This window comes from Pantherophis guttatus, chromosome 3 (genome assembly GCF_059756535.1).
Source record: "Pantherophis guttatus breed Tessera chromosome 3, ASM5975653v1, whole genome shotgun sequence".
In the NCBI taxonomy this organism is placed as follows: domain Eukaryota; kingdom Metazoa; phylum Chordata; class Lepidosauria; order Squamata; family Colubridae; genus Pantherophis; species Pantherophis guttatus.
The window spans coordinates 87,171,561-87,185,162 of record NC_142065.1 but is presented as its reverse complement, the minus strand read 5'-3'; the positions used below and the strand labels follow the sequence as shown (position 1 = coordinate 87,185,162).

The following is a 13,602-nucleotide window of genomic DNA, read 5'->3' as shown; positions in this document are numbered from 1 at the left end:
AACCTTGAGAGCCTTGGTGGCACAGCAAACTAAAGTGCTGTTAAGTAACATCAGCTGCCTACAATTACTGCAAGTTCGAATCTCACCAGGCTCAAGGTTGACTCAGCCTTCCATCCTTTCGAGGTAGGTAAAATGAGGACCCAGATTGTGTGGGCAATAAGCTGACTTTGTATAAAAAAAGAACACCGCTTGGGGGGGGCCAAAAGCCCTACTAAGCAGGTATATACAAAAGTATGAAAGCTATTGCTTAACGCATTGTAAGCCGCCCTGAGTCTCCAGAGAAGGGCGGCATATAAATTGAACCAATAAATAAATAAATAAATAAATAAAGTCCTGTGCTGTTGTGTAAAAAAAGGCACAATAATTTCTTATATAATGAATAAACACTGCTCATAGTAAATAATGAAATGAATATTTGTTAATGTGTTATGTACTTGAATCTTGTAGAGAAGATATTTTAAATTAACCTGACTTAATTTTGAGTGATCTTTTTATTTAAAAACCTATGAGCAGATATGATCTTTCAATTATTGTGCTGTAAATTGAATGTACATAATAATCACTAGATTATTACATCTTGAATGTAATAATCACTAGTAACCAGTCAAAAACATTTTCATGCATGCCTAAATTGCCAAATATACATATGGCTTCTGACATGTACCACTTCAATAGCCCAAATATTCAATCTGAACAAAAATATAATGGATAGCATACTTAATCATAATTAATAATTTAATTTTGATGATTGGATTATACCATAGGTATGTTGAATTGGATAACCCTGTGATGGCGGATCTATGGCACACATGCCTGAAGTGGCACGCGGAGCCATGTTGCCTGGCATGCCCAGTGTTGCCCATTCCTCTTCCAGATTTCTGGCATGCATGCATGCATGATGATCAGCTGGCCTTTGGGCGTGTGGCAGCGCCAGAAACTGGAAGATATGGTCTTCCATTTTCCTGCATGATGATGTGCACCAGCCAGCTGATTGTTGCGCATGCATGCGTGCCAGAAACCCGGAAGACTAGCTGTCTGGCGCACATGCGCGTGCGGATTGTGACCCAGACGAGCATGCGTGCGTGCTCCCTTTTCAACACTTGGTGCTGAAAAGGTTCGCCATCACTGGGATAACCTATTCACTTTGAATGGGTTTCATCAATGTAAAATTATACAATGAAACACTGTTTGTACACTACAGTATTCCATATGGATCTGAGCAAAGAACAATTCGGAAATATAATACATTAGAGGAACTAGTGGAAGAAAGATTTTAAAGAATTTATTACACACACGTACAATTTCTAGAGCTATAAAGCATGTCTGGCACTGAAGAATGTTTCTTTGTTTACATGAGTGGCCCATCTTGATGTTTGTTGCCAGGGAAAGAATATATTGTACAGTGATCGCTTTGTTAGTAGTGTATTGCAAATATATTCTGGTCTTGTCAGAACATGTTGCTCTCCTGTAGAAATAAAAATAAGGATCCCTCATTTTGAAAGACAGATAAGCTTCTAGAGATTTAGTATAGTACCAACTCCTCAACTGTGGTTTCATAAGCTGTTCCTGCAAATCTTTCAGTGTTCTGAGAATGAGGTTGTAGACAAATTTGCTAAAATACATTCCAATGTGTATTTCTTTGCTCAGTTCACCAGATGTGGAAATTGAATTTGTTATTTTATTTTTTTAGATTTCTTCCAGAAGCTCAAGTTGGTGTACCAAGCACTCCCCCTTCCTTTTTACCCCCAAAGTGGAGTTGGTTGAATCTTTGTTTCCCAAGTCTCAGTGAAGTAAAATAGTGTCTGAGGCCATTAAAGTATCCTAAGATCATGTATCTGAAATGTAGTAAAGGAAAGAAAGAGAAGTGTATTTCACTCTATAAACATTGCACAGTCAGAAACATAAGAAATAGCCCAGGAAAAATAGGAAGATGTATCTTTGAAAACACTACACAGAGAGAGAGAGAAAGGGAGGGAGGGAGGAGAGAGAACCCTCTATAGATCCTGCACGATCTGTACAATTTCAACATTGCATAACTTTTTAAAAATAAAATTACATCACACTAACTTAAGGATGAAGCGCTTAATATTGTGACTTCAGTATGGTCAGTTGAGCAGGAAACTTACAAAATATAAATTTGTTGATACCCTAAATCCTGTTTTTTATACCTCATTTAGCACCAGGTCTGCAAGGTAGGTTGCAACTCATGCCAGCCCAAAGTGTGAAATTTGATCTACTACAGGGGTGTCAAACTCGATTTCATCAGGGTTGTGTTTGACCTCGGGGGGAGGCAGAGGTGGCCAGGGAGCATGGCCAGCTCGACATCACTCGTGTTGGGGGTGCCTGTGGTGGCACGAACATTCTGTCAGCAAAAACGGGCTTCCGAGTTCTGTTTTCAGCTGTGATGGCCTCCTGGAACCCTCTGCCAGCGAAAACAAAGCTTGGGAGGGCCACACACATCTCAAGTTCCGTTTTCACTAGCAGAGGCATTGCAGGCCAGTCCTTCGCTGTTTCCAGGGCAGCCCCTCAGGCCAGATCTGGCCCCCTGGCTTTGAGTTTGACACCCCTGATCTAGTATGATTTAACAAATTGATACCAGATTCTATTTAATATGATCTAAAATGCAATTAGCATGAGGCTAGTGTGCATATGGTTGATGCTAGCTCATACACAGTTGTGCTGGGTTTTTAGATGCTAATTGTGTAAAATGGAGAAAAGGAAGGTTCTATTTGAGGAAAGCTCAAAAAAGGAAAGGCTTATTTTGAAGAACCACAGCAGAATGCTGTAGTAATGGCATTAATAGAAACCTGCCTGTAGAGATTACTCCTAAATCCCCTGAATAAATCTATACTAAAAATTGGTATGAATTGTCCTTTAAGTCTCCTCTGTCAAGTACTGTAAGTCATTTTCGTAGCAATTGCCCTGCCTGTATAGAACTGGAAGAGCTAGCAAATTCTTAATGAAACTCTCCCAAAATTGCTCTTGCACAAAATTCCTTGCAACTGCTTTCTCAATAGGGGATTTTTTTTCTGTCCATAACAGGCAACAGAATCTGTCAAGCAGTATTACATATAATTGCTAAACTTACACCTGTTTCTTGATTTCTCAATGATAGTTGAGTGGGGAAGTACCAAAATTTGATTTTTAAGATGGCTTCTGAATTGTGCAAGCATTATCTGAATCAAATTGTATGTTAGGTCTCAGCCTTAATAGAATCCCAGTACAATGTGTTTTGAAAGATTTTCTGTATCTTTTCTCCCAGATGTTCTGTTTGTTTGCTTGCTTAAAAAAAACCTAGCAACTGGATTGCAGTACGCTGTTAAATGTTATCAAACATCTTGATGTTGACCAAAAGCAGCATAGTTGTTTGTTAATCATTCATCCTGATTTCTGACATGGAAGATGAAAGATATCAGCATGAAGAAATATGAATTTGCTACGGGTAATATGTTATAGAGGGACGTGGTGGCTCAGTGGCTAAGATGCCTGGCTTGTTGATCGAAAGGTCGGCAGTTCAGTGGTTCGAATCCCTAGTGCCTCGTAACGGGGTAAGCCCCCGTTACTTGTCCCAGCTTCTGCCAACCTAGCAGTTTGAAAGCACATAAAAAATGCAAGTAGAAAAATATGGACCACCTTTGGTGGGAAGGTAACAATGTTCCGTGCGCCTTTGGTGTTTAGTCATGCCAGCCACATGACCCAGGAGACATCTTCGGACAGCGCTGGCTCTTCAGCTTTAAAACAGAGATGAGCACCGCCCCCTAGAGTCGGGAATAACTAGCACATATGTGCGAGGGGAACCTTTACCTTTATCTTAATCTGTTATAATATGAAATTAGATTTGCTTTCTGGGCACCTACATCAAATCCTTAAATGAGTGTGAATAAAGGGCTACTTGCTTCCGGGGTAAAGTTGTTCTGTGTATTTAAGGGAGTTGGGAATACTTGCATCCAAAAACAGAGTTTCAGAAAAATTGACTCTGGAAGAAAATTCGTAATTTTCAGATGCTACACCAACAGAAGTTTGGATAAAATCTACATTATTTCAATATATTATAATCAGTAATTTGCATACTATTAAAATATTTGCTAATTCAGTTCTGTGTTTGGTGAAACTGAGTGTTCAAACTTACAACATCGAGGCATATTCATTTATACTGTCTTGCTATAGGTGAGGAGAGATATATGTGCTTTTACCCTTACAATTAAGGAGAAACTTTCATATCCAGAATTTTGTATACTGCTTATCAAGAAAACTTAATTTTACTTATGCAAATTTATGTTTCTTCACAACTTTGTTTTCTAGTGTTAGTTGAAGAGCTAGAAAATTTACACATTTTTTTTTAACCATATCTTGATACCTGACCTTTATCTAAACATCTTCTGCATCCATAAAACACTACTATAGAAAGTAGTACATTTTTTAATGTAAATTCTCCTACTTGGACAGGATTATAAGGGTGGACTACACATGAATATGGATATTGAGCAAAGAGTATTAGCTAAAACCATTTTTAAATTGGCAGCTCTCCTTTTTTTAGATAGCTGTAGAAATTATAATTGAAAACATTCCAATATTTATTGCATAACACAGAAATAAGGTATAAGTATAAATTAGTTTACTGGCACTTTCAAATTGACCCAGATTGCAGCTGAAAAGGCTCATGCATAATCTTTGGGCTATATTATTTAACATTTGTTTTAATCAATGAATGAAAGCGGGGTTTTTTGAGGGGGGGATTAAAAATTTAAAGAAAAGTATTTAAATAAGATATATATTAGAGGTGTGTTAGCCCTTCCAACATTCAAAATGTATCTTATAATAATGGGACTCTGAAATTTATTTATACCTTTTCTGAAAACAAATTATTTTTTTCAGATCACATTTCATTTATTATAGCTCATTGTTACTACATTAGACTTGTCAACTTTAATTAGCACATCTGGCAGTACATCATTTTCATACACTTGGTACAGGCATTTAAAACTTGCACTAAAGGTTCAGTTGCTATTCCATGTGAATTCATTTTCACTTACATCTCCTTTAAAACATTATGGAGTTCTCAGTTTGATTGAAATCAACTATATATTGTAATGTTTTTGTAGTTTAGCCCCGTTAAAATCGTTATGTTTAATATAACTCATTGGGAAGAATCTAGTTGCCTTTGCTACTAATCTCGATCGTACTGCCTCAAACATTGTAAAGCTCTATTGAATGATGAATTATTTAAACAGAAAATATACTTAGCCTTGGGCAAGAAACTGTATTTTTGCCTAGCTTTTCCCATGTATAAATTTTGAACTTTCCCTTTATAAAACATTAACAAGTTTAATTAACAAAGAAATTGCTTTGTTTTTAAAAATATGGTTTCTGCTTCATGAGCAAACTGTAAATATTCAGATTCTATCACTGATCTATAATATGTTGCAATAACTGGCACAATTCTTCTCACAGAAGAAAATTACACACCTTGTTCCTGTTGCTATTGATTTTGGATTTATTTTATAACACTATGTTTCACAAGTTAAAGAGAATATGCGTATACTCTTTCTGTGAAGATCATTTCCTTAGACGTTGGTTGAACTGGAGGTCACAGAAACCTCCAGGATTTGATATAAATGCAAAAATATATGTATGACAAATATATTAAATACATTGTCCTCTTAGCAGCAATCCAATGAAATAGAACACTTTTAATAATAGTACATGAAGGTATGTTTTTAATTGTAATTACAAAATGGATATTAGAGATTCATAATTGTCTATAGACAATGGACATTTTGGTAAACATTAAGGTATTCAATTTTGATTCTAATAACAAAATATTATATATGAATATGTTAGTAACCATACTGCTTTTAGACAAAGTAGACTTCAACAGTATGGTACTACTAGTAGTCCTTGACTTGCAACCTCAATTGGGATTGGAGTTTTGGTCGATAAGTGGTGCATCGATTAAGTGAGCCATCATGTGATTGGACCCAATTTTCCGCCATTTTTACCATGATTGTTAAGTGTATCACACAGTTAAGCTGCAATCATTGTAAATGCAAGCGAGTTACCAAGCATTCAAATCACAATCGCATGACCCCGATGGAAGTGCAACTATTTTGACCAGAGATATTGAGAGCTGTAATATTAATTATGTAATATAAATTTTAGAAATCAATAAAAAGCCTAAAATCATATTCATCTACCCTGTTTCTCCCCAAATAAGACATCCCCTGATAATAAGCCCAATCGGGCTTTTGAGCGCATGGCAATAAGGCCAAGCACTTATTTCAGGGTTCAAAAAAATATAAGACAGGGTCTTATTTTTGGGGAAACATGGTAGGTGAATGTAATACAGTTAATCCTTGATTTACCATTCATTTAGTGATCATTCCAAGTTGCAACAGCACTGCAAAAAGTGACTTATGGCTGTTTTTCACACTTACAACCGTTGCAGCATCCCCATGGTCACACAATCAAAATTCAGATACTTGGCAACTGACTCGTATTTATGAGAGATGCAGTGTCCCGGGGTCATGTGATCAGATTTTATGACCAAAATCAAAATCAAAGACAAGGGGGAAGCCAGATTCACTTAACAACCATGTTAAAAACTTTACAACTGCAGTGATTCACAACTGGCAAGAAAGGTTGTAAAATGGGGCAAAACTCACTTAACAGCAGTCTTGCTTATAAATGGAAATTTTGGACTCAGTTGTCGTAAATTGAGGACTACTTGTAGATGATAATAGTTTGAAAGACAATTTTGTTTACATATCTTCTACTGTTGTCTTCTATTTTATTTTTATTCAGACTAGTGTATGAAAACTCTTATACTTAAATAGTTTAAGTAGGGATGGGCTTTAGAATAATTCCATTAAATGGGAATCTAGAGTGTCCAGAGATACTGCACAATTTTCCTCCTTTGGAAAAATCAGTTGCTTCATTTTAAAATAATTCTATTAATCTTTTAAATGAACACACATTCTTTAGTTAGTTAGTTCTTTAGTTCACACATTCTTTAGTTAGTTGAAGCGATCCCTCTCTACATGCTTAGACGTATAATTGAACTATGATCTCAAGATTGAAATTTTTAGAAATCTAAAAGCTTGGAGGCCATACATCACTCTCTTCAGCGTTATTGTGATACTTGGCTGTTCTCTGTTCCTCTGACAGGTTAATATTTTCTTTTCTTCATAGGGATGCTTCGTTTGGGAACTGTACATATAATCTATCTATTCTCGACTGTCTACAAGGACTAAAAAAGGTAACCTTACAGTGCTCAGGGGAAAGAAAATACCTTCTTAGATATTTTTTGAGAGCGTAACACAAAACATTAGGCCATGATCAGACCTGGTTTGCCATTTATCCTTCAAATCAAATGTAATCTTTCAGTAGGTTCATTTGGGTGTTTTATGTTTTTCTTTTTTACACATTTTTTTTAAACCTTTGAGGGCATAATTAAGAATAAAAGCAACGTAGATTGGGAGGGCAGCCTTTTTAAGTGCCCATTTAAGATACCCTAAGAACATTTTCCAGCCTATGAAAAACATGTAGAATCAATAGGGGTGCTCTGTTTGAAGTAGCCCCAGTTTGTGGGGAGGGATGTTGTGTCACAATATTAACAACATTTGAACATCAGACTGGGACAGAACAAAGAACATGTAGTATCTAGAGTAGTGGGGAAAAAAATCCTTAAATATCCTGTTTAGGCTGCTAGAGAGGAAAAGGGGGGGTGGCACCCAATAAAATTCCAATTTCTTGGGTGTTACGTTCTAAAAAGATGTTAAACCATTTTAGAAAGTGGACTGGGGTTTTTTGGTTGTTGTTTTGTTTTTTTGCTACACCTCTGGATGGATAATTTCAAAGCTTCCTCCTGAAGAGAGTTACAGGGAGAAGTTTCTAGCTTAAGAAAGAAGCACAACTTCTGAATTTAATCACTGGGAGAGATAAAAGGTAGCGTCTCTAGCAATATGTTCCTTGTTTCTATTACAGTTTGTTTCATCCCATCACTCTTAGTTAACTATTCTTTCTGGATCAAAATGGAAACTTGGAGTCAAGATAGTTGGTTTTGCTAAGTCATAAACTGTACAACAACAAGTAACAATCTTGATTATAACACTATCAACAGCCTAAAACAGTTTCTAAAGATGTAAAATAAGCACTAATTCCATTTATATTATTTCAGAAGGGACTGGATTCTTTTTTTTTTTTATGAACAGCTTCATGAGAATTTGATATGCTTTTTTTCTAGGCCTTACAACATGGATTTGTTGATTTCAAGACATTTGATGCAGATGAATATGAACACTATGAGGTTTGTATATATTTTAAATGATGAAGTTGCTAATTTACAGATAAATTATAAAATTTGCTATACTTGAGATACTTATATACATTTGGTGTAGTACTGATGATTTTTAAATTGTTGTATAAATTTTTAGTTTCTTTGTCATAAAAGTATCACGGAAAAGCAATAAAAGATTGTTACAGCCCCAGGATTATCTGATATATGAACAAGCTAATTTATATATTATTCAATGGTACTGAAGTCATTCATTAAAACATTCATTAAGTTGCTACAAATCTAGGAAAATGTACTGGTTGTTTAATTCCCAAACTTAGAAAAAGCTTAAATTTGCTTGACACTTAGCTTGTGGAATCTCATTACTCTAATGTGTATTTTGAGCAAGTAATGTGACATCTCTTAGCCTAATACAATACTTATAAGTACTAAATCTGAAACAATGCTTCAAGAATACAGTTGAAAATGTATATGTGCTCAGTCACATTTTTTTAAAAAGGAATAATAGGCAGCTAGATTAACCAATTGCTATATAAAACTATTACACTAAGCAATGTTATTTAAGGTAATTTGTTAAGTTGACATTTTCAGGCAGTACTTAAATTTTCAAAATGAATTCCACTTCTTATCTGTGTAACCTTGCTACTAAAAGTATAATGTCAGTGATTTCAATTGACACAGAATTCCTACTCATAATTCATTATTTGATATAAGAGGAGTTACATATGGGCTGGCTTGAGTTAAATTTTAAATTGATTTTAAATTGGGTTGTTTTAATTTACGGCCAAAATATTTAATTATTTTAAACTGTTTTTAAATTTTGTATGTTCTGTTTTTTACTTTGGCTGTTCACCGCCCTGAGTCCTGTTTGGAGAAGGGCGGTATAGAAATGGAAACAAATATGGTCTTGCAACAAATTTTAAAGTGCAGGAAGCTGTATTTACAATGTAAAAATGTTAACACTGATTGGTTTTAATTATGAATTGTTTTAAACATCAATTTTACAAATCTTAATAATATGGCAGACTTCCATTGCCTTTGTGAATTCTGAAAATAAAAGTACAGTACTTGCTGGTCCTCATGATGATTTGTTGATAGAATTAGATGGATTTTACTAGCAAATTGCCTAAGGTAATCTTTCAGCAAACTTTTTTTTCCCCCATGAGTGACATTAGTCAGCTATTAAAGCAAAGCTACATTTTTATGAACTTTTCAAAACAAGATACTGTTCAAACATTGAAAAGAGATCTTTTTAAAAAAAAATTCTCTCCTTTCATTTTCCATAGAGAGTAGAAAATGGTGACTTCAATTGGATTGTCCCTGGAAAATTCTTAGCGTTTAGTGGACCACATCCGAAGACCAAGATTGAAAATGGTATTTATCTTTTTTTTTTTTTTTTTTTTGGGGGGGGGGGGAGGGATGGGTAGAATTTTGGTTTTGTTTCCTATGGCTAGTCATTGACTATAGTCCAGAGTTTACCCAAGTAATTTCTGTCCAAAAGATTTGTTTTGACAAATGCAGTTTTGGATAATAGTTCTGAGCAACAACTTTGGTTAATAGTGAAATCCAGGAAGAAATCTCATGCACAAGAAGGCCTTGGATGTATGCAGGTTTTTGGACATTATATTGTTTAGGAAACTTTTTTTTTTTATTTTTTACCAATACTGAAAAATTTAATTTTTAGTATGAAGGTAACTTAACTTTCTCAACAAGTAAAACAGTGTACCTCCGGAGAGCTTGTTTATGATAGCAAGCTCTGTCTTTTTACCTTTAAAACTGTTTACCTCTTCCCCTTTAAAAATTGCTCCAGAAATTCCCTCACATCTTCAGGGTAGATTTTGAGTAAATGTGGAATTGAGCTCTGTGGAGAATGTATTACAATGATGTCCCATAACACAGTTGAATTTCTTTTCTTTAAATCTTTTCTTAAATCCACATTATCCAACTACACATTTTTGAAATTTTAATTATCATTTTAAGGCCATTCATTGTAATGAAATCCTGGTTTTTTGCTTGTAATTTTTAGACCCCTCTAGTATTTAGTTTCTAAAATTATCACTTATCTTTGTTACGATTTACACTGTTTAGGAGAGCTAAAATACATCTGTTACCCACAAGAAGCTGTTTATTTTTCATAGCTAATTCCAAAATCTTGTAGCAAAAGTCAGATTTATCTGGACCTTTCATCCCTGTATAACGTCCTAAGATCAAAAGCTTATTTAGCTCTTGGGTTTTTGTTATTTTGAATTCTTTAAGTTCTTAAACCTATGATTGATTTTTCTTTTGTTCAGAGTTGAAGATAAACTCACCTGATGAAAATATTTTAACCATTTTATAGCTATCAGAGACTTTTGGGCCAACAAGCTTGAAAATGGTGAATAGGCAATTTCTTGAAAGTGATTAGGAAGTAAGGTTTGTGACTTCTGGGGAAGATATGATAAACTGAAGAGATACAGAGGACAATGGTGGTAAAATGCGAAGCCAGCTAGTAGACCAGATTTTTGTAATTTCTCTCTGGGCACAAAGAGGACTTGAGATCGCCCATAGTTGCTCCTCACGAGGAGACTGCAGGATAGTGATCTCCAGTGGGTTTAGAGCTCTGGGAGATAAAGGAATAGCCATCTTGTTCTAATCACAGTCGGAACCTTCAAAGGACACTAGGTTCGTATACTACCTTTTCTAATCACTTTTAGAAATTGCTTTTTAACTGCTTTTCAACTATTAGGAACCTTTGGATTAACAAATCTGAAAGTGCAGGGTGAGTTTCCTTCAATTTTTAGCAAAAGAAAATTTAAATATAAGTTTAAAGATTTTTTAAAAAATGAACTTCAAAAGGGTAATTAGAACTTTAATTTTGAATATGAGGATCCTTTATTTTCCAAGGACTGGACAAAAGGCAGTGTAGCAAATCTGTACAAAATACTTTACTGCAGCATAATAAAAGATTACAAGGTTGTTGCTGATTTTTTAATGTTTAGAACAACATAGTTGACACGCACCTGCAATTGTGTGGATCCTACCCCTAAATCTTGATGCCACCCCAAATATCAGTTTTATCTCAGCCTTATAAAATCAGTGAATATTACCTTAAATATGTATCTAACTTTTAAACAATTTCAAGAAGTTGTATAAAAAGAAGTGATGAAAATAAACACAAAACGTGCAATTTCACTGTGTTGGATCTAGTTCGTGAAAGAAAGAAATAGCAAATCAGTCAAAATAACTATGCCAAGTCGCTCCCAAATAGTTACAGTTTTATATAGTACTTTCCAAATATTCATATTATGGAATTAAGGAGAAATTCCTATCTGTGAGGACAATTAACCATTGGGACAGCTTGCCTTCAGAAGTTATAGGGGCTTCATCTCTGGAGGTTTTTTAATAAAAACTGGATAGCAACCTAATTGAAATGTTATAGGGCAGTGATGGCTAACCTTTTTGCCGTCGTGTGCCAAAAGTGGGGGAGCGCGGGGGGGTCGTGCGCACGTGTGCCCAAAACCATAATTCAATGCACCCCCGCCCCACCCCCTTGTGCATGCACGTGTGACACCCTGCACTCCCCCCACTTTTGGCACACGACGGCAAAAAGGTTACCTGTGGGCCCGGTAGGTCCATTTTTCGCCTTCCTCAGGCTCCAGAGGCTTTCTTGGAGCCAGGGGAAGATGAAAACTGCCTCCTCTACCCATTCCGAGGCCCTCCGAAGGCCGGAAACGGCCCATTTCCTGACTTCCGGTGGGCCCGGAAGGCTCGAAAATTAGCTGGCTGATACATGCTGGAGCTGAGCTAGGACAACATTCACGTGCCCATAGATATGGCTCCGCGTGCTACCTGTGGCACGTGTGCCATAGGTTCACCATCACGGTTATAGGGTCTCCTGCTTGAGCAGGAGGTTGAATTAGAAGGCCTCCAAGCTCCCTTCCAGCTCTATTCTGATTGATCTGTTTTTTATGATGATGAAGATTCCACAAAAAAATGCTTTCTTCTGATTTAGAACTAACAAGAAGAAATGATTTCTCAGAATCTTAGCTGGAGCTCTTTAATGTTCTGTGATGTTGTTACTTAAGATTTTTTGGTTATAACACTAAAGCGTACAGCTTTGCAACTTTGAATAGACTTGCCTAACAATATTTTTATTACCAATAGAAGAGAACATCATGATGTTACCTAGTTAGGTAAGGAAATGTCTGCAAGAAAACAACCAACCAAGCTCAAGAGAGCACCAGGACCCCTCAATATTTATATTATTTTAAAATAGTTTATTTTCATCATACAGTATTCTTAATGGTTCAGCTACTTGGAGATGAGATGGAAATATCCAAGTATTCTCATTCTGCTTGTTGTAGGTTATCCGCTTCATGCGCCCGAAGCCTATTTCCCATATTTTAGGAAGCACAACATAACAACTATCATAAGACTCAACAAAAAGATTTATGAAGCCAAACGCTTCACAGATGGTGGATTTGAGCACTACGACCTATTCTTCATTGATGGAAGCACCCCGAGTGAGAGTATATTGCAACAGTTTTTGAACATCTGTGAGGAAGCAGAAGGCGCTATAGCTGTACACTGTAAAGGTAAGTCTGAATTGCAATACTAAATCTGTTCGACATAAAAATAAAATAATTAGAATTAGAATATATATGTGTGTGTGTGTTTGTGTGTGTGTTTTCTGAGGTTTTCACGGGTATTTGTATGTAGGTCTTTGTTTATTCGGGTATTCTCCCGCGTAAAATTGGAAGTACCTTGGCGACGTTTCGACGAAGTCTCATTCGTCATCTTCAGGCTAGTGTCTTCGGCCTTGTGCTTCTAGGAACAATGTGTATATATATATATATATATTTGTTTTCGTAGATTTTCACGGGTACAGGTATGCAAGTCTTGGTGTATTCGGGTCTTTTCCCGTGTAAGATTGAGAACCTTAAAGAACCCTTCTTGTTAAAGAACCCTTGCACAGGCCTGATGATGGCAGATGAGATTCTGCCGAAACGTTGCCAAGATAATCTCAATCTTACACGGGAAAAGACCCGAATACAGCAAGACTTGCACATATGAGTTCCAGGTATACATGTATATATATTGAGTTGTATAAATTACTCCAAATTACACATTTTAAAACTCTTGCCTTAGCTAAAATGTTGCATTGATTTTTCCTACCTATGCAGAGCCATTTTTATTCCACTGAGTGATGCTGTTGCCTCTTTTTTTTGTAAATATTTCTCTTTAGTATTCTTTAGAAGATTCAGTTTTTATGCATGTGTAAGAGTAGTAATGAACTTCTATATAGTTTGTGTGTTGTGTGCCTTAACATC

General features: G+C 35.8%; 1 protein-coding gene across 4 annotated transcripts in view; it reads left to right on the top strand.

Annotated features, from left to right (window-relative positions):
* The window catches only part of CDC14A (cell division cycle 14A), a 79,570-nt gene that overhangs the window by 32,670 nt on the left and 33,298 nt on the right, over positions 1–13,602 (top strand). For all 4 annotated transcript variants that reach the window (XM_034437349.3, XM_034437346.3, XM_034437350.3 and 1 more), the window contains exons 6-9: positions 7,189–7,255; positions 8,243–8,305; positions 9,580–9,667; positions 12,637–12,867. In XM_034437349.3, coding sequence (XP_034293240.1) covers positions 7,189–7,255; positions 8,243–8,305; positions 9,580–9,667; positions 12,637–12,867 — 449 coding nt within the window. The remainder of the gene's footprint in view (positions 1–7,188; positions 7,256–8,242; positions 8,306–9,579; positions 9,668–12,636; positions 12,868–13,602) is intronic.